We start from the raw sequence: 26049 nt of genomic DNA, 5'->3' as shown, positions 1-26049 counted from the left end.
CCAGAGTACTGATTTTTGGTTTACACTTCAGTGCTGCAAGTGGTAATGAGTGTACTAAAAAAAAGGGGGGAAGGAAGGAGGGAGCAAGAGATGGATGGACAGCAAGTAGTAGTGGAGGAGAGTGATGGGGTGGTGGAGCTTTCAGGCAGCCTGAATATGAACACACTTCATTGTTGTGACCAGATCTTTGCTCCATGCCTTTACTCTCCTTTATACTCTGTTTGAATGAGGTTGCCTGGGGAACACCACGACAAGAAAAAATGCAGGGAAGGAGGCGGGAGAATGGATACTGGTAGAGAGCGAAGGGGTGGAGAGGTTGACAAAAAAAAAAGAAGACAGGAGTGAAGTTTATCAGGGGGGTGGGGAGAAGAAGAGGTGGACCAGGATTTTAAGTAAACCCCCCAAATCAGCGAAAAACCCAAAGCTGGTAGCCTCACACGCTGGTTAGCAAGGCCACAAAGCTGGAGCTGGTGGTGGTAAATAGAGAGAGAATAACAGAAATAGGCAAAGTAAATGAAACAGAGGAGTCTATATGAGCTGCACCTGATTACCATGTAAATGATCGAAGGGGGAGCTGTGGAAAGAAAGCTTTGTTTTCTCATAACCCCCCTTGATGCCATCATGATACTTCCCTTTGATAGCCTTTCGTTCCCCATTAGTGTACCCCTGAGACACAGCTCCGGGCCCCGCTGAGAGCACCCCGAGATCCCCATTTAGGGCCAGGCAGTCCCCTACCGTGAGGACAAATGTTCCCTTTGTGCGCGTGTTACAAGCAGGGGAAGTGGGAGCAGTCCTGTAGCACGGAGCTAAAATGTGCTTTGGGTGTTCTGAGTAGATGTAGTTACTACAGCGCTTTGTTTCCAGCCTTTCAGAACACTGAGAAGTGCGTAACTGAGAGGTGGACCTTTGGCCCTTCTATCAAAGTGCTGTACAACCCTTTAAGCTAATCGTTTTCATTTGGGATGCTTCTTACTAAAGCTGCTCCAGGACAGAATACAGTACTGTACAGTTCTGTGCATTCTATGTATTTGAGCCAAAGCTTTACAGTGCCCATAGATGGAAGCCAAACTAGGCCTGGGTTAGGTTCAGTAACCATGTTAGATACAGTACAATAGCACATAATAAAAAAAAAAAAAAGATTGTTTACTGACCCTCAACATAATTTGGGGCGTAGGTAACATGTACTGTAACCTACAAAAGCTGGAAATATTTAAGATCAAAACTCAGACAACAATGGTCACAGTAAAATGACATCTCTCTAGAATCTACAAGACGATGGCACACTGATCCAACACATCAAACGGTGAGGGCTCTGGCAAAAAAAATGCAGGGTCGTCCAGTAAAAAACAACCACCTTTTACCGTAACATCATCTGGAAAGGCGCTGCGTTGGCCAATCCAATACATGCACATTCCTGGTGGATTACTTTGTAACGTGAATGCCCTATTTCCTCAGAAGTTAGCAGAAGAAATAAATATTTTAAGCAACACTATCACCAGACAAGAACGATGATATTGATCATCATCAATATTGGATGACTACATTCAATGACAACTTTCTTTTCTTCCAAATTATCAAAATTCTAGCTTTCTACAATATCTGTGCATGTCAAGTACAGTATAGTTATGGTTAGGGAAAGATCATGGTTACTGTTAATAAAAGCTCTGATCTCCTGCATGAAAGTCAGACGCGCTACATGCCCATCCACCACCCCAAACTCAACACTTTTGCTTTCCACCTCCCTACATAAAGGGAACACTATGTCCTGCGTTGTCATTGAAATATTGAACGTACATCGTGAGATGCAGAATCATCTAATATGGATGAAATTCCAAGAGATACCTGGCTGAATAGTATTGAGGACACACTGGGATCAGATCATTCAGGCTACAGCTGCTCCGGGAGGTGTGTGACTGCATATATGGCATGGTACAGTTTGAAAAAATGTACCCCTGCTCACACTGAGGAATCCCAGTGAACTCTGTTGCAATCATTACACGACACACCTCAAGTTGATTTGACAACTCTAAAAAGGTGTTGAAGGTCCATGTTTCAAAATAACCACTGCCACTTCTGTAGTGGTATGGCTGAATACAAATGTATATTTTGTTGTTTCTGTTCAGCAGCTCTCACAGTTTCCACACAGATAAAATCAAATGTACCCACGCAAATGAAATCTGATCACAAGCGGTCTCTCGAGTCAAAGCCAGGTGTGAACAGCAATCTATATCAACTATATCTAGACACATTCTGGATACATCCAGATACAAGATACTCAGTGTGAACATGGCCACAGAGGCAGAGCGGTATCAGAGGTACCAGAGCAGCGAGACAAGGAGGTGTAAATGATGGCCCAGGAGGAGGGCTTTCTCCCTCAACCAGACTGATTGAGAAACAAATTGCGGCAAATAAAGCATGTAATTAGATTATGGAGCCCAGTGTGCTGTCCTGCTCTGTGCTGGGCTGCTCACACCAGAGCCGTGAGGTTGGATCGAGTCCAGCAAAGACACGGAGAGAAAAGGAGGAAAGAAAGAGACGGAGCCCCCCCACTTCTTTTCTCATTGTGTTGCCAGAGAGCAAAAGATGGTTTGTTTTCAGCAGACAACAGCCAGCGAAGAGGCTTTCAGAGTTCTTGACCTGATTTGAGATTTTACTTTTTGTGTGGCGTGCAATCAGCTCTGGTGAGTTGGGTCGTCCTCTGTTACTATTACTTATGAGCTTCATATGAGTCAGTGGGGACTCCTGTTGGTTATCACCCAAAGCACTGACACGGAGAGAGGAAATAACCCTGCCAAGGTTTTCATTAAAAAAACAGTTTTCGGGCACCAAAACGTAAATTGCATCCAAAAGTTTTATACTGATAATGAGAATTTGATACCGTGCTGTTCTATATCTTTTACCATCATTTTTTTCTCTCACTCTCTCATGCAATTAAGTGGCGTAACAAGATCCCATGTTGATATGACTGTGAAGTGCGGTTGAGTCGGCAAGTACTGAACAGGGCGTGTGAAGCAAGACTCATGTCCAAAAAATCCAAGGATCCGCCATGGATTCTGATCACTTCCAGCCTCGGACAAGACACACACACATATGAGACTGAAGCTCGTTACCCTTACGAGCCTCATCATCGTCAATCCAATTCTCCCTCTCCTCATCATCATTGGTTACTTTCACATCCTGTGTATCCTGACAGGCCTGGGCGGCCATCACAGGTCATCAGCGGTTAATCTCCTCCACATTTCGTTGCCGTGCAGACGTCTCTGTCACGACCCGTGGGAGTGGCGACTCACACCATCCGTGACCTACCAGCACAATGTGTGTTTTGTCTGGGCCACACCATCAGAGGTATTCTCCATGCATTCCAGCCCTCCGTGTGGTCGAGAGGGGGAGAGCTCTGCTGCAGGAGACAAATTAATATCCACTCCATTTTCCCTCACGCCCTCTATTCACCCCCCCCCCCCCCAAAAAAAAATGAATCCCCCCCTTCGTTCAACTGAGGCGCAACAAGGCACCTGCCTCACAGCTGTCAGCCCAACACCCCCTGCTATCACACATACACACACTCATGTGTTCACGAGTCTGTGTTTTCCCTTTTTCACATTTCTAAATGAACTTAATTCTTCAGCATCCTCTTCCCCTTTTTCCCCTCCACGCTGTTTTTTTCTCATCCTCCATTTACTCTTTCTTCTTTCTCTTTTCCTTTATGTTTGTCATCTTTCTTTTTGTGGTTTTCCAATTTACTCCACTTCTTTTCCTATTTGTCCTCTTCTTTTTCTTCTTCTACTACTACTAATAATTATGATAATAATCTAGCCATTTTAATAATGTATGAAATTAATAGTTAATCTGGTTCCGGTAGTATTAGTGTGGTGGAAAACATTCTTAAATGCTCTGATAAAATCACCACATCTGTTTGCAATCACATATTAGATGATATCATTGCTCCTCAAATACCAGGCCGAGCGAGAGGTGCGTTTGTTCTGCAACCTCCTGAGAAGGCCCAGAGGGTAATGTATGCATCCTCTGGGCCTCAAGCCCGGATGGTCCAGCGGGACCCTCAGCTCCTCATGATTCTGACATGGCCGACGCAGGATGTCCATCAAGGTGCTCCACCTTGCAATCTGCTTGATTTCAACCTCTCTGGGCTGAACAGTCTCGTCGCCCATATGACTCTGTCGTGATTTGATTATCGGTATAGCTACATGGTCCCAGTCATTACACAGTCTCCTTCATGTTGTGTTTACATTAGTTCAATGACACGGTTTAATCTAAGGCAGTATTAGCCTTAAACTAGGATGTAGCTACAGGCAAGGATTTTACATAACAACAGTGAATTGGAGGGAGAGGTAAGTGTATAGTTTTCATACACAAATATCCAAAACACATGTTTTACTTTTCAGTGTAAAAACACTAAAACAGAAAAGCAATAAATATGCTGATCAATTTATTCAAGTTGATAAAGTAATACAGGCCCTTCTCTCACTTATCCAGTAATCCCTCAATGAGGTGAGGAAAATTTCCTACACACCAAAAGTGGACAGATTCCTGACAAGGGGCCCAGAGAAACTCCAGATATTCCAGCTCAGCACCACCCACAGTGTTATGTGAAGACAAAGCGTGAAACAGAGGGAGACGAAGGAAGTGGAGGAGAGCGAAAAAGAGACTGAAAGAGAAAAGAAAAGAGGTGGAGGAGGGTTGGGGACCGGCAGTATCCTGACTGCGCTGTCAATCGAAGCTGTCCAGGGAGTGTTAGGGACCTCAGAGGGCCCAACAACAGCTGCAGGAGCCTCTCACACACATTCACACACACACACACACACACACGCACACACACACACACACACACACATATATACCTTGGGCCTCCTGCAACTTCATGGGTGAGACAGAGCAAACATGCAATGCCAGATGACTCCATTTTTTCCAACATGAGTTCAAAAGACAAAATGCGGAACTTATTCCAAAAGGGTTTGCACAGGTTTGTCTGTTTATTAAGCACAAGATGAAAGTTTTTGTGCTTCAAATTTGTAGAATTTAACAGTACAATTGCATTTGAATAAATTAATCAATCTTTATCAATCATAATATCAAGACACGTATTGAATTACCAACAGTATGAATCTCTTACTGTTCCAAGTTCACTCGTGTAGTGCAACTGAAAGTAGCTACAACTACCACTAACAAATAACCAGCTCTCATATCTGATGCACCACAACTAATCTTCATATCCCGGCCTTAAAGGGAGGACAGTAAAATCCACAATGTTACAGTGTCATTTCAAACTTGAATCATCTGGTGAACCAATGAAAAAAAGTACTAAATTACAAGATCCAGTTGCCCCTGATCAGTCCTTCCCTCGCTTCACTGCATCAGACTGGGAAAGATGGAGTTTGGAGAGATGAAAAATCATCAAATCAAACAAACTGCCAGGCCCCCGTGCTGTACGCTAGACCAACACCCCACTGTGCCGCAGTTAGACTGATTAATTGTGAAAGTGTGAGAGATTAAAGGAGGCACATCCCAGGGTTGCTGCTAATGGATTTAATATTCATGAAGCCCTAATAAGGAGGGGGAAGGCATGAGGGATCCAATTTATCCGGCAGTCTGTTTTTTACACTTGTGGAAAAATATTGTGGTGAGGTGTAGAACTGTTGAAAAATCCCACATCCATTTAAACACACTTCCACAATATTCTCCTCATCTTTCCCCCAAGGCCAGATGTGCTTATACGGATGTGTAGCAGCATATAGATAAATATTAGAAAGAAAATAAAGTAAATGTTTGACTCTCAGCTGTACTCACCTGATGGCTCCTCTGTACTGGTGGATGGGGTTGTAGGAGGTGCAACTGGAATCTCTACTCCCGGAGAAAACATGACATAGACACAAAGAAATATCAGTTTCATTATTATGGACATACATGTATTTTTGTCTTTGTGTGCATGTATGTTGTTGGTACAGTGTGTAAATGTGCATATTTGATGAGGAAGGATTAAACAAAACAAGTATAAGAAATGCAAATCTATCAGTGTTAAGGTCATGAGTTGCAACTGTTTTCAACAGACAAGCTTTGAGTGTAAATGTGCAATTTGAGTTATGGTTGATGGTACTTTACTAAATAATAGGAAGTATTGTGTCTATTTTATCTTCATTACTCACACAAAGACGTATCTGATCGATTAGATTGAAAGAGTAACGTGTGTCAGGGGGTTTAATAAGCTAACCGTGACATTGCAACATCCCTGAGACTTTTGTTGCCTTCTCTGTCTCTCTCGTAATTTTCTAAAGTCGCTTCTGTAAACTCCCAAACAAGGGCATAAAATGCACAAAAATGCATAAAGCAATATAATCTATAATCTGTATGATCTGGGGGTCAAAGTATGTAACGTGTACATAAATTAACGTTTTGCAAAGTTTGGTAAGAAAGTTGTTTACCTCCAACGGCCTTTTATTTCCCTACTATTGAATATTTATCATTTCTTTTCCTCTCCAATCTTCCTCAATACATTTCGAAGCCTTTCCCTCAGATGCTGTCAAAGCTCCTCATCCACAAGGTCTCGTACGTAGTCATATCTGACCAATAAACTTCCCTTCTGCATTCTACAAACCAGTTAGATGTTGGATGTTCATATCAAAATATAAGAAAACATTTTTGATAGGGCCACCCTGGTGGCCTAAGGGTTATGGTACCAACTATGAACTGCAACATATCTGGTTCCTCGTCTCTCTGCCCCTTAATTTCATTGTCTCTACTGTTGTCTGTCTAAAATAGGCATAAATTGCCCATTGTTCCATCCTCTACTCTACTCTTTATCACCACCAGCATCTAGACTCCCAGCTGTATCCTGCTATATGCTTTAATGAAGTCTATTCTCCAAAATTGATATTTTGATTCATAATAGATATGGTTAACCTTCTTTAATGAATCTTTCATTATTGAGTTGTTATTTCTTTATTTCATCCTCCTCCCCTGTACCCTGCTACTGTGGGGAAACTTCAACAGAGCTCTATGATTGTCCAAAGACTTGATTCTCTCAGCCCTCCTCCATAATCTGATGTATTCACAAGTGGGTAGGAAGCTGACACCATGCATGAAGAACAGCCCTCTTATCTCCAAAGGAGCAGGATGGCAACAGAAGATATAAAAAACACATAATGCCTTTTTGTTATTGTGGGCATGAGGGAGAGACGGGGCTCATCATAAAGTCTGTACAGAGCAGCGGGGGGGAATACGAGGACAAAAGGCAAAACCGCAGAGATGTATCAAAGACACATGCAAAGAAAGAGGTCGACACGCTGAGGAAAGAGGTGCACAACAGTGGTGGTTTCAGCTGTGCAAAGGTGAAGACTTTGTGCGTATGAGGGAAGAAAGAAAGAATCAAGTCTTTTGATCAGTAAAATCAGATTCTCTCAGCTGGTATCGAGCAAATCTGCTTCCTACTTTCTGAACCTACACAACATTTATGTCTATAGTGCACCATAAATCAGAATCTGTGCATGCCTGTTGTTGACTTCTGGACATAATGAGGCCTTCTCCCATGACGAATTGGTCTATAACTGACAAGAGAAAAACAATTGCTGCCAAAACAATGGCGCCTGAAGCCCACAGGTCCCTTCGCTGATGTTGATCAGCAATCTTCCATCAGTATTCAGCCGCTGCGTGTGCCAGTTTAAATAATGAGCCTGTTTCTCATAATTGACTCGTGTAGATTTATGACTGACAGCGTTGGAAGGTGTACACGAAGTCAAAGATATAACATGACTCTCTATTAAAATGAAAGTTGGCCGGCGCTGCGGCTGAATCTAACAGAGGGCTGTTAAAGATTAAACTACACAGCGATCTCATCAGAGAAGGGACCCACAGGGATCGCTGCATGTTTGACACCTCAGCTCTTACTTGACATTCCCAGGAATCAAAGATATCTGATAAGTTGATTTAATTTATTCCTTTATGGGACCTCAGCTGTGCATATCCATGTAGAGATTTATTAATCATAAGCATTTAATTCCTTTGGCAAGAGCACCAATTAAAATGTGTTTTCAGAATGAGACGAAAGAGCTGATAAATATCCACAAATTGTCATTTGCTATTCAACTTTAAGTCTTCAACAACAGGCTTTGCCTTAGGCAACAATACTACATCTTTTCGTCATTCTGATTGTAATACAAGGCCATATTTTGGCTTGTAAATGGTCATCGGATGCTGAGAACAAGATTGATTTTGTAATTCAACCCAAAGCTTTCTGTATTTTTATCTAAGACACTTTGGGGCTCAGAGATGCTGGTGTTAACAGCTCTGGGTCTTTTTTCAGATTTATGGAGACCAACAAGCCGAGGAGGCTGCGCTGCCATAACCTTGAGGTTCAGTTTAATGGTGTGTTTATTTAAGCTAGCAGATTTACTGGTCAGAACGCCGACTGTCGGACACTAAGCACTTGTCTGAAGAAAAGGATGAGAGGATTTAAGCTGTGCAGGAGTGTGTGTTTGTGCGTGTGTGTAGCGTACCGTATCATGTGTGAATATCAGATTGTAGTGTCTGGTGTGTGCCTCCCTTTCAAATGTGTGCAATAGACCTGAGGCCAACAGTGTCCTACAGTGAGGCAGATATGGTAGAGACTGGTTCCACGTACTTATGCAGGGGGCAATGGGCGAGCGGCTCTGCTGGTAGCCTTTAGCGCAGCGGTTGCACGTGATACCAGTCACGCCGTCTTTACAGGGACATTGTCCTGTGGTTTGGTTACAGGTTTTGCCAGCAGCACCCACGGGATGGCAATCACATGCTGTGAAGGAACAGAGGAAGAAAGAGAGGCACAGTGAGTGGTCACACACACACACACACACGCGCGCGCATGTGGGGAGATACAAACATATACTATCTAGAGAGAGTGCAGGTGGGTACACAGCAGCAACGACAGCAGTGGTGGCAACAATAATAGAGTGGTGAGAGACAGGTGGAGGCGTGCACAGAGAGACAGAACTAACTCCGGTCCAGCACTGCAGAGGCGGGGGTGGCATCATGACTAAAAAGAGCCACACATCCTCTAAGTCTAAAGACATTTCTTGACATTTTGGTGTTGTTTGCTAATTAGTTAATTAGCATGTAACCGTCACATCTACACTGTGTCTGTGTCTGTGTGTGTGTTCTGCGTGTGACTCTGGCTGTTTGGCCTTGGTGTGTGTGCCTGTGTGTGAGGGCTCTGTGGGACTGCAGCTGAACGTGTGAGGTAAAGAGAAAGGGTTGTGCATGTTTACCAAATGATAAAATAATGGAGGATAATCCTAATTGCCTGGTTCTGTTTTCTGCCGGGCTTTGAACGCGAGCCCAAAAACGTCTGTCACACTTCCTCCCAAACTGGGGGGTCTATCGAGCACATATGCTTCTGGAATGTAATCATTTTCCAAATGCTCTCCCCAATCCAAGCCCTTAATTTATTTCACAGCCAAACCCCTGTCAGGTTTGAAATCGGTGCTGAATAATTGTTGTCTGAGAGTTGTTTCTTTTCATCTACATACTTGGATATAAATAGTGGTGACTCTGGTGAGGAGAGGTGGTTGAAGCAGAACAGTCTTGATAATCTATCATCATCTCCACAAAAAAACCTACAAAGCCGAAAACGCTGTTTGTCACTAAACTCTCACCACCATATTCCTCACCCCATAAGTGTTGTAATATTTTCTGTTTATATCCTATGGAAAGCCAGTGATGCTGACTTTGAGCCTCAGGGTTGGGCCGGCTCTGCTCATTCGCTGCCCCTCCCTAGAGATTCTTTTTCTGCGTTGTGTCACTTGTCACTCTGAAAGCCTTCAAAGGCGAAGCAGAATTATGGACTTTGAGGTTTGTGGGGGTATTTAGTGGTTTGGCCTGTTTTGTTTTGAACCACACAGACTATTCAGCCCACAGCACAAAATTACAGCTTCAAAACAATCTGTTCACTTCGGCCCATTGCATTGAAATTAGTGTTTAATATCTTTCAATGTCAAAACAACTTTAATTAATAGTAAAGCTTATGCATACAATCAAAACCACAAGTTTCTACTGTGTATTAATTTAATAGATTACATAATGCAATCTGACTGCAGGAACAGATGTTATTTGTTTGAATGTTGAATGAGTTATAATGTAATGTGTTCTTTATCTTTACTTTGACCGAGAGCGTTGATACGGTACATGCTCTCTGGGAGATCCACATTACAGCGGGCCTCAGGGAAAAGACTGCTGTAAAGTGGTAATGTAACACCGAATCTGTTCTCTTTATGACTGACCTCGGACTCTTGGAAACAACATAGTTGTTGCTTAGTGAGATATTTTGACAAGTGAAGTACTACAAAACAACTCAATCCTATGGGCTTCAGCAGGCCACCTCCTCTCTCCGCTCTGTCACACACTCTCTCTCGCTTTTATCTCTATTGCCTGTTTCCTGTGATTCAGCTTCTGTTGCTGCTCTTATCTCTCCTTATGTGTGTGTGTGTGTGTGTGTTTGAGTGTGAGTACAAGTACTTGTGCTGTTCGCCCCTTCTTATCAGACTTAGAGAAGCCTCCTTAAAAGTGTGTGTGTATCTATTGGTACCTTTATCAGACCAATCTGTCACCGTTTTCATTGCTTAGTTGTGTTTAGCTCAGTGGGAGGAACAGCACACACACACACACACACACACACACAGCCTCAGGAAGCCCAATAAAAAGCGTGGAGGCCGGTGCAGCACGCCTTCAGGCCTGTAAATTTAGGTGTATGTCAGAGGAGTTTGAGGTTCAGGAGGGAAAAAGTGCGTTCCTGGTTGGAGCTTCAGAGAGCTCAGTTTATATTTTTAAGAGCGTCTGCCTGGTAACCACAGCTTCAGAGCCTCAAGCCTGCCAGTAAATCAAGGTGCACAGCACATGGTCTACAGGTGGGAAACACTCAGCCTCCCTCTCCTCCTCCACATTTGGTCCTCCCCGTCGACTGGAGGGCTGACTGACTGCCTGACCCGCTGTCCGCTCGGGATGATAAATTGTCTGACTCCCTGGCCGGATGACCCACCTGTTGGCTAAAGGGCTGGCTTACTGTGGAGGTGTGAGTGAGAGTTCCTGCTTTAAGTGTGCGTCCACTTGACGGTTAAGTGGCTGTGTGCTCTGCTTCATGGCTACTACAGATGGCTCAGGGAGATATGGGGACAAGAGAGCAAGAGGCTTCTGTCTCAACACTTCCAGCGAGGAAAAGCGACAGAAATTTACAACAAGAAGTGTAGGTGTGTGTGTATATATAAAGATATATAATAGAACTGAATCTAAGGGATTAGTCCTGTATAACTGTCATGTTGTCTAGATGAAGACAGAATCCCTAACGCCACGAGAAGCCTTTGGCGCCGGGAGTTGCATATAAAAGAATGAAAAATGTTCTCAGTTAATGGGGAGAGTGGAAGGCTTTTTCAAAGGCAGGCCTGAGTCTGAGATTGCACAATGGGAGAATTTTGAACTTTGCCAATCGTTTACCATAAAGCTGGTGTTTGAAGTCTGAACTCCGCTCCCCCCATTTGGTTTGTGTGCTCTGTGCCAATAAGAATAATTTGTTGGCCCTGGATGGAAGCCAAGCTACCCGAGTCTGCGTTCTATTATAATTAGGTTTCTGCTCCTCCACAAGTATCTTTGGAGAGCAGAAAAAGACAGTGTCACTGGGTTGTTGCACTGTACATAAACAGCTCTCTAAACGACGTGTTTATCTAATAGAGGGTGTGTCTTGCTTGTTGTGCCGTTTGGTATTTTATTGATCAGAATAATCGGCTGCAGCAGCCCGAACAGTGAACTAAAATGTCGGACATGAGCTTATTTTGTGAATGATGTTTGTCGCACAACACTGCCCATGTGTGTTGTTGTAATTGAAAACACGCAGACATCAGCACATCCTGATGGAAATCCAAAGCTAAAAATGAAGTCATGAAAAACAATATTTTTTTTAAATCCCAAGCAGAAAACATTTTATATGTGGTCAATATAAAGACAATGGAAGACATATGCTGAGGAAAGGGGAGTAGGTTTTTTAGCATATTATTCTGATTGAAACAGACCATCCCTCAATCAAAGCCTAATTTCCCCCTGTATGCAAAATATGTTCCTCATCATCCCACTGACCGATGTAATTATATGATGGTTGATGTTCGGATTTGAACGTGAAGGCCTGAATTCAATCCATCAGTCCCAGAACCAACTCCGTCCTGCTCAAGCTTGATTTTATTAAGTTGAGATGGTCCTCTGAGGAGCACTAATCAAGAGCAGGGCTCATCATTTGGCCTCTCGTGGAGTTATCATCGTCCGTACTGTAGACTCCGCATCAACATGGCTTCTCGAGGAAATCACTAACTTTTAAAATAAAGTTAAGACAGGCTTTTAAAATCAGTATGAAGGTGACAAACAGGGATAACAGACAGCAGATTAAACTCTATCACTTTAGAGTGACGTCTGTTATCTCAGTTATACGTCAGAAGCGTTCAAAGACCACCCAAAGTGCTGCGTCTCTCGGCCTTTTCAAATCTCACTATCACCTTTATTTAAGTTAAACTCGTGCATTTCTCTGTCAAACACGCTCAGAGGTTTCAAACAGTTAAAAGATACAAACAAGAGCTGCTTGAAACATACTCTGTGTTTACACACTTACTCAATGAGGGGTGAAGTTATAAATTTCGGCGTGTAAGTGTAGCCACCGGGCACGGCTCGCTCTGCAGCGGATAAGCCGCCGCTCTCTTTAACTCGTAATGGCCTCCCATGGAAATGAGCTGCTTTCGGGGAGGATTGTATTACGCATATAAAAGCAAACTCTTGTGCTCCTCGACCTACCCTGCGCTCCTTCTCTTCCAAAAGCCACACAGCGAAAGGCCCTCTCTCTCTTTGAGCTCAATAAATAACCAAACCTCTTAATTGCTGTCACTTCGGTGCAGCACTCTTGCTGCTTGAGGAGCGGACAGAAATTAGTTCTGCGGTTTGAGTTTCATTGAATTATCTTGAGTTATGATGTGGTAAACCTGAGAGAATCTGGCAGGGCAAGACTTTGACAGCACATATAGGTGTTTGACGTAGGGAAAAAGCTGTGTGTGGTAAGTTTATTAACAGAGAGAGAGAGAGAGACCATGCAACACAATGACACACATCTTTAAAGTCTTCATCTGTAACTTTCCAAATATAGTTTGCAAAAATGTTTTAATTGGCAAAGGAAACAGTTCATGCTTCGTATCATTTGTCAGCTTGGGGTAATTACCACAGGTCCTTTATTGTACGTCTGTTTTGATGTAACTGAATACCTCAGTAGAACTTGGACAGTGTTTGCTTATAATTACACAGGGCTGGGAGAGGTGGGAGGTGCATAAACTCTGGCAATTTTCATGGATTAAATTGAACAAAACCGTTTGGGTAAACTGACAATTTTATAAATGATGATGAAATGTGTTTAGATTTCAGTTTGGTGAGAGACAGCAGAGAACGTGAAGGAGTCAGAAGTGAGAGAAGTGTTTCTAGTGTGAGTGAGATGATTTAGTATTTACTCATTTGGAGACTCTGATGTAATGAGTATATGACATGACTGCACTCCTGCTATGAGCCTGTGGGACTATCATTATCTTATAACAACAGTACTGTATTAGATCATATTTAATTATTGTGAAAGGGTGCTTGGAGCTAACAAAGCACACTGATGCTGTATATTTTGGGGGCTACAAGTTAATGACAGTGAAATTGTGCATGGCGGGGCTGATGTTGAGTAATGAGAATGACATCAGTGTTGATCAGAATAATTAGAGTAAGAATTAGAGTTGACTATTTTCAATATTGATTTTTTTTAATTTAGTTCATATTTTTGGTATTTAAAGTGTCAGAAAATAGTGAAAAATGGCCATTGCTATGCTTTCAGAGCCCAAGTGGAAGTCTTCAGATTGCTTGTTTTGTTCCAAAACCCAAAGATATTCATACATAAAATCAAAGGAAAATTAGCAAATCTTCAATGAATCATCAGAATTGGTGCTCGATTGACTAATAGATTAATCAACTTATTGTTTCAGTATTAGAATTCATAGAATGATTGAGGTTTTATTCACAATATCGTAGCTTTTTGAGTGTTGAGAAATACAAGGAAACTAGAAACAGTTCATTCAAGTTAGATAAAGATACAGAAAACTGAACTACACACACTACAGTGTAAAGACATGACTAAATGTTGCATGTGCATGTCACATTAGCAGCATGTTTTCCTCAGCGACAGTGTCAGAAAAGATGAGAAAAGCAGCCTCCATGCATAGAGGACAGATGAAGATGAAGCCGGCAGAGTTCCTGTCAGGCTCCAGATCAGTAGCACTAGTTATCAAAAAACTTAAAACACAGACATAAAATACAGAGCCAGCCCCACATATCCAGATGCACAAGTACAATACATGATCCCTTTACTCCACATGCCAGAGGTCCATACCAGGTGCATTTTTCACAGCTTCTGACTCGCTGTTTTGACTTTCACTTCATGACTCATTTATCCAAAGTTTCCTAACAATCATCAAATTAGTCACCATCGTCGTATGAGAACAGATTTCCACATCAGTGGAAACAGATTTTTCTCACTGCGGGCAGGCTGTTTTCTAGCTATGGTATAAAAAACATTTTTATCGTCACATGAACTGAGGTTTTCACTCATGTTCTTTTGCTTTCATTTGGTTCAAAAGCAAAAGCAATTGTGTATTTGTTCTCTTCTGGTGACCCAAATGTTGCCTGCTTACTTCCAGGCTCATTTCAGTGTCTAGCTCACTGAGAAACTCATCAGTGTAAGGTAATGAAAAGCAGTCTGTAATCATTGGAAATATGCTGGATTAATCATTTGTAAGGCATTAGATAAAATAGTGGTGTAATGTCAAATAACAAAGTCAATGACTAATTCAAATAGGATCAAATTATTTACCAGACATGAATTTAAGAACAGGATAAAAGTGCCGCATTTTGGCACAGATTTTCCTTATTAGCGAAAACTATTATGCTTTTATGCTCTACATTAATATTTTGTCTACTGTATATCGTAAATCTTTTGTCTTCAAGTGCAAGTAAACGGATTTAACAATTCTTACTTCTGTGGTGAAATGCACAGCAGGACCTTAGGGCATCTAACGTTTTCTGTTCCAGGAAACAAACCCCCATGAAAGTGAGTTATGGGATGCTGAAAGAATCAAGTCTCGGACACATGAGAAGGGATGTAAAAACAACAACAACAACAAAAAAAGAGGTTAAATCTCCACAATTAGTTGGCCTGGTAGAGGCAGCGGAGGACGGGGTTAATGATACACAACGTCCCGCTGTGATGAATGTGTGTTTGCATTCCTGCTCGACAGGAGAATGGGCCCAAAGCCACGGAAGGTGTTAATGTCAGCTTAAGAATATCGCTCCTGAGCGGCTGCAGGGGTGAATAAATGGATGCATTTGTCAGAGAGCTTTTGTTATGAATTTGTGTTCATGCAGACAGAGAATGAAACGTGCTTGATATGGTCGCTGGGTGTCAGGAATTTAATGAGACTAAATGCAACACGTGTGACGCTCTTTTGCGTTAACTTGATAAATGTTTTTGTTACAGCAGCATGAAGCATGTCCTTGTGGGCAAACACACTTTCTGCAAAGGGAAATGCTGTAAATAGAGAACTGAAGGATCACCAGTATAACTAAGGACACATATATCTTTTCATCATGAGTACAGCTGAATAAAATACTAACTTTGCAAATCATTGTTTTCTCTGAACATCAGATTCCTTTGCAGATGTTTTACTCTTCAGACATGCCTTCTGTCAAACTGACTGATTGGCCAGTTTATTTATTTACTCCCTGGTGAATGATGTGAGAAAACTCAGGCTTAATCTGTCAGCAGGCAGCTAATATTTCCTCATGGGCTGCCTTTAGAAGCGAGCGCCCTGAACCCCTCCAACAGGTATGCATGTATTTCTGAGCATGTGTGCGCGAGCAGTATCTTTACCGAGCGACTCTGAGGTGTCTCTGGGCTTGTTTGCACAGGGATTCAGCTCCTGTTATCTTTCCCTGCAGCTATAGAAGAGGTGAGAAAACATACCCTCTCTCTTTTCAATCACCCCCCTCCTCCTCTTCCTCCTCCTCTCTTTCTTTGACCCTTATTAGCTACGGTGAGGGCTGATGGCAGGCGATTCATCCAGCACTTAGTAGTGAGCACACCTGCGTGGGGGCGTGTTCCTCTTGTCCTCCTCTCTTCCTCTTCTTCTATACCCTCCCTCCCATCTTTCACTGTCTTGCCACCCCTTTGAACCTTGAGTTTCACCTTGTCTCCTCCTTTCCTTTCCTCTCCGTCCTGCAGTCCTTCCACCGATCTTCCTGGGTTCTCATTTGTCTTTGGCCTGCACCAGGGATCACTTCGCACCTCAGCTCTGTTTGTTTTGCTTGTCCTGTCATCCCCGCACCCCTCTCCCCTCCCACTCGAATGAAGCCAAATAACTCAACCGTCGATGAGGGAACACCCATCCCGACTCACCCATACCACCACGACCTCCACAATCCCAACAGACCCCCAACTCATCTCCGCTGACAGAGGGAGATGAGGGCGAGACAGGCTCAGGAATGAAAAGACTGCTGGCTCCCCCCACTTCCTGTAATTCATCTAAAACTGTTTCACATCAGACCTAAACAACCGGAGTAGTGGAGGTACTGAGTATATAAGTGTTGCTATTTATGTCTTTGAAGAGAGATATTTTATTTTCTCTTCTACTATCTTAAAATATAAAGGAATTCCAATCACGTTGTCGTAAAGTTGTCTACAAAAGCCAAATGACTGCTCACGGAGAGGGAGAGAGGTGAGCGTGGTGGTCCAGAAAAGAAAAACCAGAACCAGAGCACTGTACCTTTGCAGGCTTTCCTGTGTGAGATAGGCTTGGACAGGTCTCTGTAGTAGCCCTCCTTGCAGTAGTGGCAGTGGCGTCCGGCTGTGTTGTGGCGACAGTTGAGGCAGACTCCTCCGCTCTTCCTCCCTGACAGCTTGTACAGCTCCATGTTGAAACGACACCTTCGGGCGTGAAGGTTGCAGTTGCAGGCTGTGGAGGAAATAAAACAGGATACAAAAACGGTTAAATTAGTGTGAAATAAAAGCAGAATTTGTTCCACTTGTCGATAAAAAAAAACAATTTTCTGCATTAATCTGCATTAAACATGTTGTATTGCAGCCTAGTGGCAGCTTACACTTGAACCAGGGAGCTTTGTTGAGATTAACCAGTAAAGTAACGGGTTTGTGCAAATGACCAAAATAAAGCATGTGGTGAGTAGAGCAGGTATATATGTACGTAAAACATTAAGAGAGTTTACAATCCTCTGGGTGTCCCCTCAGAGCACCTGAACTCAAGGGCAGCGGCAATAATGTTTCATATTGTTTCTTACAGTAAATTCTGATCCTCATTGCTGAACTGACTTGACATGGATGAAAAACATGAATGTCTTTATGTCAGTAAGTATTAACATTACCCTACAGGCATCATGTACGATGATGTCCTTGTAGTCAGTTTAAGTCATGATGGGGATAATCTTACTTGTGAGAGTTAACTAATAACCACTTTTGCTATGGTTGTATTTACTTTTTGCCTTTTGCAATCATTTCCAATGGTAATTAAACTATTGATATGAATGTACAGTTTTAATGGACATCTCAATCAGAATCAGATTTTAGTGTATAACTGGATCTTTTGTTTGTCTTTACAAGACTGAAGTCAGACTCGAGGCGAAGCCCCCATACCTACTGAGAGAAGGTGAGAGACTTTAAACGTTTCTTATAATGAGGTCAAACATCCTTTTCCTGCCTCTCTCCAGTTGTCTTTTTCTGTCTCTTACTCAAAAACACTTCTCTATACTTCCTCGCTCCCTTTTTCCTTGTCCTCAAGGTCCTCGCCCTGCTCTCCAGAGTCCGGACTGTACTAAACAGAAAGTGAAGGCCTGGCATTACCATTCCTCCATTCCCAGCAAATCCCTGTGAGCATGTGCGAGACCCCTCGCTGCCGCTTGTTTACTGATGAGTACAGTTGCCAGCGCTGAGTTTAATTAGCCGGCTGATGTTTATTCATGACTCTCTGGCAGCAGAGTGAGGCAGACATGCCCAACTTCATTAAGGACGGCCGTCCGAGACACCGGTCCTCCACCACCACCACCACCACCACCACCACCACAGACACATTCATGCATTATTAACAGCAACACTTCTGATACAGTTTGTGGCTCTACTGTGTGTGGGAACATACTGTACTGTATCTGTGTGTACGCATGGAAATGTTGGTTATCTGGGTCCAACTGGGGTCCCCTGGTTGGTTCATCTGTCCATGTTTTTCTGCACCACCTCTTCACACAGCTCTTTTCATCATCTGCCCGTCATAATGGAGGAAGACGGAGGGTGGCTCTCACTTCCCTCAGCATCCCTGAACCTGGCTTCTCAGTGATGTGTGTGTTTTATATTTCTGGGAGTGTTTTTTTTCTGGATGTGTGTGCCTATTTCGGACCCCCGAGACTCCTTCTCTCCACTCCAAGGACCTAATTACAATATCTTTTCTAAAATACACATACAGTACACACACACACACACACACACACACACACACACACACACACACACATTAGCAGCTCTGTGCCTTATCAGTGGTGACTTGGCTTTCTGTCTTTCCTGCAGGACAGCAGGGGTTTAATTAGTGATATGTCTCTGCTTGCTCTCCCTCCCTGCTTTGCACTGTTGGTCTTGAGCCTCAGTATATAATGACTGCAATGCAAAAAAATCTTTTAATGCCGTGAGACTACTAGATGATGATATTCCCATTATATCTTCTAGGGAAAAGAAGTAGTAAATTTGGGTTAAAACGATCATCTTCACTCCTGTGTCCTGTGGACTCCCCTGATTGGATTGAGACCTATCCTTTCCTTGAAGTGACACAGATCTGATGTTTTCATTGTTGTCTTAAGCTAGATTTACACCTGTGCATGACTCATGTTGTTAGCCTTTCAGACAGCAGAGCAGACTGGAAAACCCCTAAAGCCCACTGATAGCCACAACCTGATAGTTTGCGTCTCTCCACACAAAAGGGAAATAAGTGCATTCTTTCATTGATAAACATATTGTGACTAAATCAGCATCTATTTCAGCCACAGAGATCAATTGATAACACAATAGATTAAACTCTTAGACTCTCAGGCAGCTCTGAACTGATCCGTGTCACTGCATTGAAAAAACTGAGCTGGCTGTCAATCAGTCAGCCCGTAAAATGCCGAAGGGCAGGTTCAGTCTCTCTGTGATTCCAGCTCTGAGCCACAGTAGGTGAAAGCTATCTCTGAGCCCGCCTGCAGGTAACAATGATCACTGTAGAGAGGAGCACAGCAGGCCTCAGACCTGCAGACACGTCTCTGTTACACTACAGAGATTGTTTCACACCCTCCCTAAATGAAGACAGGGGAATTCTAGCCTGCCGGACTACACTGCACTACACTGAGAATAATGCTGTTGTCCTGGGAGGCATGTAGGATACTGAAGAAGAGACAGTATACAAGCTGGATGTGAAGGCGTGGGGCAGAAGGCCACATTGTGTTGGACGGTATCGTGCTTCATAAGGTATTATGTCAGATAATGGGGACGAGTGAGAAGCACTTTACCTAAACTCACTGACACTGGGCATGATGTGAGCTTGTTCACACAATATCCCTTACACCGTCTACACTGGAAAAAAAAGTAAAAGACAATCTTATTTTTGGCACAATTCCAGGTCTTTCATGAGCACAGACTGTTTTGAAAATGACATCATCGCATCCTTGTCCAAATTAAGGCACATTTAATTAAAAACTATTGAAGACTTGTAAGCCAACATGCAATTTGTCTGGCGCGAGCTTATCAGGTTTCCTGCGGCGTTATAAAACAACCGCTTGTCATTCAGACGTCTCAGCGTTATCCATTCATGTCCTGTTTCCTTTCATAATTCTCCATCTGGCAAACAATCGACTTGTGTTTAAAGATAACATTATGCTGTCAGTCACAGGACCCGCTGTTCTCAACCTTTTCTTTCAACGAGGCTTCTTTGCTTCTGCTGTTTATTCATTTGAATGTATTCATATTTGCGTCAGATTCAGCTCACAGTGATGCGGTGGTATTGCAGTCTATGTAGGTGGATAAATACTCCATTCAGTGCTTATCATAAAGCAAATAACCATCAATGAGAGTGGCATTAATTAACCTAATTTTAATGTACCATGTTGACCACTCTGATCACTTCTTCTCATGTGTGTTATAATGTAAATTGTTGAATTTTATATGGGTGGACTTGGTTGGTCGACTGAATTTCACAGTTCAAAAATAGACCCGTTTGGGTTTGCCATCAACCACATGTACATATTTTTGTATGAGTGTCAGTTTGTTTCTGATTTTCAGTTTGTCGTGTTGTGGAAACACCTTTGTCAAGCCAAGAGAACAAAAGCCGTTTGACAAATTCACTCCTGGCAGGAGATCTGCGAGTCAAAACACAGATTAGTATGACTTTTAACTTCTAAATCAAAACGACAGCACCTGCTCCTTTAAACGACACCACGTCCTCTCTGTCACCATGAAAAGCTTGATACAGTGTTGATACAGAGGGTTTTTTATTAAAATCCCTGCATCATGCATTTACGCTGAAGCAGCAGCTGCAACCTTTTTTCTCCTCGAGGTGAAGCAGAATTAAACTGGACTACACTGACGCGAGCAACCGGTGAGGTCATTCCAGGTTCCCTCTACAGGCTAAAAAAGAGATAAAAATAGAGGCACGACAGCCCAGTTCCAGAGCACATAGCGCTATAATGTCTCAGGACTAGAAGTGAAGGTGGAAGTTTCCTCTGTTTCATTTTCCTAAAAGACACCAAGACACATTCAAAATGAACACCTCGGGAAACACTGCTCTCTGCTGCTGCTGAAATACCTGCCATCTGTTTTCAGGAGGGCCACTGCAATAACAGTGCACACACACACACATGCACGCACACACACACACACACACACACACACAAGCACGCAACATTCCTCAGTCCTGCTCTTTACAACCAGCAGGATTCAGGGTTTCAGACACAAAAGCTGAGCTGTAGTTTATTTCAGCCAAGCAATCAGCTCACACACCTTCACAGCAAACAAAAGCTACTGCTGCCATTTGCACCAACACACACACACACACACCAGGTGCACTTTAAAGTCGAGTTGGCTCCTAGCTTCCTGTGATTCAACATTTCATTTATGTGTTAATATGAGAACAATAAATGGAATCTCAGAAGAATTCAAATAACTATAAATATCAGAATAAAATGCACAAATGAGAGAAAAAAAGAGACATTTTGTTTGTTAAAACATAATATGTTTTAATATTATCACAATTTGAGTAGCTGTATAAATTATAATGGGCTGAAATGTTATTTTGATAATTAATGTTAACAAAGACTACACTTTCCTTACAGGACACCCTAACATGTTAGGCCTGTTTTCAATCGAGTTAACTGCTTCGGGCTGGATTAGTGAGTCGGTGGCTGGCTGTAACCACCCCCAGGTGAGCAGTAAAAAGAAGTGTGAACTGATACCTTTAAAACAAGAGTAATTGAATTAGCTGGATAAAGCTAAGCTTACCCAAAGCTTTTCAACACCTCCTGTAATGTGGAACTATCTGAAATGACGAAAAGCTGCATTTTTTGAGTCCTGCAGCTGTTTTAACCGCCAACTGCAGAATTTAACAGGAAACCGATTTGTTTATCGGGCGTCGCTGTTTCCCGCACATCCTCGGAAACACGGGGGCCTCAGCACAGTGTGCTTTGGAAAGCTGGCTAATTAGTTTCTTTTAGCGGTTCCCAGCCTCTATCAACTGACCTCAGTCTCGTAGCAGCACAGAGGCAGCCTTCCCTCTGCTAATTACAGGGAAAACTCGAGCAACAGAGCTGGCGGTTGAGGTTAAGCTCATCGTACTTACGATAAGCCTGGTAATTGAGTGATGTCGGCCACAGCCTCGATTTGTTCTACAGAGACACTCAAGCAACTGATCTCTGCCACTTTCACACCAAATCAACATGCTGGATCGTGCTTGTTGTTGTTGTAGCTGCTGGCCGCTCACTAACCCGAACAAAAAGACACAAATGAAGAAAAAAGAGCTACATAAACAGAAAACTTCGAAAAGGGTCGGCTCATGTATCTATGTCAGACATTTACGTAGTCACACTGAGACACTACTGTCTTCTCTGTCCTCAACATTTTCATCAAATAGACATTTCTAGTCTTTTGTGAGGTCTGAGGAGCTCACAGTCTCTGACAAAGATTCATCTTTCACCGGCTCTCAGGAGATGTCAGCCTCCCTGCTGCCGTCACCTCCACCGCTCACCCAAACAGGACAGAAAACCAGAACCCAACACAGGGGACCGCATTTTTGTTTTAAACAAACACCAAAGGGCGTCTTCACATGAACAGTTTACTTTTAATCCTATGGGCGCTCCCAAAAGTAACCAGATTAACTTCTAAAACCCCCTCAAGAGAAAATGAAATAAATACTGAGAGCAGAGAGAGAGAGAGTTTCAAAGTAGTAAATATTCACTATGACTTATTTTTGCAAAAGTTTTCATGAACTGTGCCCCATAATACTGGGAACAACTTGATACCCCTTATACTGTATGGTGCATTAAATTAAATCATGGCAGTCGGTAAAGCATCCTTCTTTCTATCCCCCTCACACACACACACACACAGCCTGCTGCCTGCTCTCTCTCTATCTCTCTGGGGGTCGATGGGGAAACATAACACACACATGCCGGGAAAGTTTGGGAGGTTTGCTGCTTGACATGACCAAACACAGGATCAGATGTGCATCCAACACAAAACCCCACATGGATCCATTTCAGAGATCCTGCGTGTGATCGTGTGACACACACAGCCACAAGACGTAAAGGTTACGCAGGGAAATCTCTGTGTTTGGTTGTAGTTTGTTTTTCACAGATTAAAGGACAAACAAGTTACCGCCCATTTTCCTGCTGTGGAGGTCTAAAAATAATTTTAATTAAATGTTTATGAATCCAAGGAATTCCTGTTACATTGTTTTTGTCATTTTTTTATAGTTTATTTGTATAGCACCTTTCAATGACAACAAGGCACATTAAAAGGAAGATAGATACTATTAAAAAAAAAACTTTACCTCCAGTAGCTTTAAATGAACTGCTGTCCTGTATAACGAAGGTTCCTTAACTAAAAAGGTGAACGCTACATAATGCAGCATCAGTAAAAAAACAAAATCATGTTAATGTAGGTTTGGAGGAGCCAATTCTGATTTCATGTTAGCTGTAATTAAATAAATTTTCTAGTTTTTTTTAGACTGTACAGGGATGAATGGTGATAAATGAGATAGGATATTTCTATATCCATGCTGACTGTAAACAGACAGCAGCCGGAAAGATGTTTCAGTAACCAGAGGGACGACGCTTCAACAATTGTGACAAAAAACAACAGTGGCGTTATCCTGTTAATGTCTGGGATTTCTCCTCGAGCGCAGACATCACAAACAATCATTTTGTGGCCAGATTAATTCTGTGTTGATATTTTCTCGTGGAGGAGTGATTTAAAAACATTGTCTTGGTGACGAGTAACTCGAGCGCCTCTTGTTCAGCTGATGTCGGACCACACAAATGAAGAAGATGTGACGATGGAATTTCACAATGAAGAAATAATCGCCCGTGCTGATAATGACTGTTTCTCCCAAAACAACAGAGGAATTTGACTTTTTTTTTTTTAATTTAAGCCTTGATAATAACTGTTTAACCAAAACACTGAGAGATGAGAAACTAAAGAAATATTTACATTAACTCTATAACCAAGATGTGGTGCATATTTTGCTCTATTACATCTCAACTCATAAATCTGTTTTATGGCAACTGTTTATTTAGCCTCTTATAAATTGGAACAATACTGCTTTTCATCTCGTGTTTGTTGATCCAGACACTCGCATGATAAAGGCGGGAATTTCCAAATAAAGTGAGAGCTAATTGAGGACATTTGAGGGATTGAGATGATAGAAGAACGCAGTTCAAAACTGACGTTCTCTTAAGATACAATTATGGCTTTATAGAAATGTCAGTTACCAATGTCAGCTCAATTAATCTCTTTAAATCATGTCTTTCATTATTTGTTGCCACAATATGTTTAATTGCTGTACAAAAGAATTCAGAAAATACACATTACATTACACAATATCGAACTAAATCTAAATCTAAATTATCTTCACACACACACACACAGGAAGTCTTCCTTCAATAAGCAATCAGCTCCTCTTTACATAGCTGCTAAGTGGCATGTTTTCACCACACATTTCTTATTTTGAAAAAAAGAAATCAATAAAGTCTGAAGGAAAACAGGACAGGGTTTTGCAAGAAATTGAAATTAGGAAAAATGGAAGACCAAACTCCTCTGCGACAAAAACAAATATGAACAAATACAAACGTGTTGAAATGAAAGATATTCATTCTTAAAGGTCTAAACACTTTCCACAAAGTAACAATTGAGATGTTCAGAAGCATTCAGAGAGCAAACAAAGAAAAGAGTGGGAGAGAGAGATATCATGCTGGTGATGTGGAGGATGAATGAAGTGTGTGGGGAGTTTAAGGTCAACACCTCTGGGTGTTGTGGACCTGGTCGATGTGTATTGGGGGAGCACCCTGGGAATGCCATGAAACTACGGGGTGATGGGAACGAGGCTGTGTGTATGTGAGTGGTAAGAGGGAAGAGGGAAGGGAGGAAGAGGAGCCCACTGCAGAGATTATATCAGGCTAATTTAATTCCTTTATTGCAGCCAATTAGCCGCAGCACTTTAGCCCCCTGTGAACCCTCCAGCCCTCTTCTCTCGGTCTCTAATGACCCCAGCTAAACTCTGGATCTCAGCTGCTCCCAAAGAAGACCATGTTTTGCAGCCGCTGTATTTTTTAATAAGCAGTTTGCCTCACTGAGACAGAATGAGGAGAATATAGAGGAAGAGATAAGGAAGAAGGAAAAAAAGCTGGGAAAAGAAAAGATGAGGTGGACAGAGGAAGGGAGCGAGATCGGCCTGCTGCTTGTTAAATCCCAGGCCTGACTCGAGGAGACTTGGCTAATTGATATCACGTCACACAGAATATTCATCAGTCCTGCAGGGTTATCAAAGGCAGATTAAATATGCGGTGAGGACTGACTTCCAGTGGACGGATTCCATTTGCCGTCAAGCAGCCTTTACGCACTTGTCTGGCCTTTTTTTTTTCCATATCACTCGAGCTGTTTATTTATTTCTCCTTTCTTTAGTTCATAATTTAACACTCAGATGTTTTCTCATGTTTGGGCAAATTATGCAATTCCCAGTGCAGGTCCGCAGAGTCCACGGTGCATGTTCTGTCAGTGGGTGATAAAATGCAGTCTGATTATCTGAGAACAAGCAGGGATCCCTCATGAAGCTATTAGCAGAGGAGCGGAGGTTAATGTTAAGCAACGGATTTACAGTAGACAGCAGAGTAAATACCAGCAGAGCAGGAAACAACTCAGTATCTATACAGCTCCTTCTACACGTCACCTCTCAGCACACAGCAATCATACAGATATAATGTACCCTTGTATATAAGTACAGGAAACAAATATTTGCTGCAATTAGACTGAATAAACTGAATCGGCATTAATCAGATTGGAGTGATTGCATACATTTTTTTTTAACCCAATTGGTGTTTCATTATTTATTGCAATGATTATGTCTACTTTTTAGAATTATTTTTCTCTTTTATTTGTTGTTGTCGCTCCACATGTTTTAATGTTTGTTCTCTTGTGCTTTACTCTTAATTGTAATTTCTATGATCTCTGCTTTCATTTTCCTGTGTGGGTGACAGTTAGCAAAGCAGCTTCCCTGGACAAGTTAATAAGAGACACTCCAATAGCAGCTGCCTTCATAAAAATCCCAATCTTCACAGTTACTGCACTGTTGCTGATTTTCTGTTGCTGCAACTGCAAGAGGACAAGAAGATACTTAGACCATGTATGTTTACACTAAATCAAATACATTTGTAAAAGCGTCACTTCTC

At 42.3% G+C, this 26049-nt stretch overlaps 1 protein-coding gene across 1 annotated transcript in view; it reads right to left on the bottom strand.

Moving 5' to 3' along the window:
- ntn1a (netrin 1a) overlaps positions 1-26049 on the bottom strand; it is a 56634-nt gene that overhangs the window by 6897 nt on the left and 23688 nt on the right. Inside the window, exons 2-4 of the mRNA XM_070920248.1 lie at positions 16854-17042; positions 8630-8779; positions 5803-5856 (exon numbers count right to left, since the gene is read on the bottom strand). Coding sequence (XP_070776349.1) covers positions 5803-5856; positions 8630-8779; positions 16854-17042 — 393 coding nt within the window. The remainder of the gene's footprint in view (positions 1-5802; positions 5857-8629; positions 8780-16853; positions 17043-26049) is intronic.

Source organism: Enoplosus armatus, chromosome 2, assembly GCF_043641665.1.
Source record: "Enoplosus armatus isolate fEnoArm2 chromosome 2, fEnoArm2.hap1, whole genome shotgun sequence".
In the NCBI taxonomy this organism is placed as follows: domain Eukaryota; kingdom Metazoa; phylum Chordata; class Actinopteri; order Centrarchiformes; family Enoplosidae; genus Enoplosus; species Enoplosus armatus.
The sequence above is the reverse complement of the archived record's forward strand: the minus strand, read 5'-3'. Positions and strand labels throughout refer to the sequence as shown.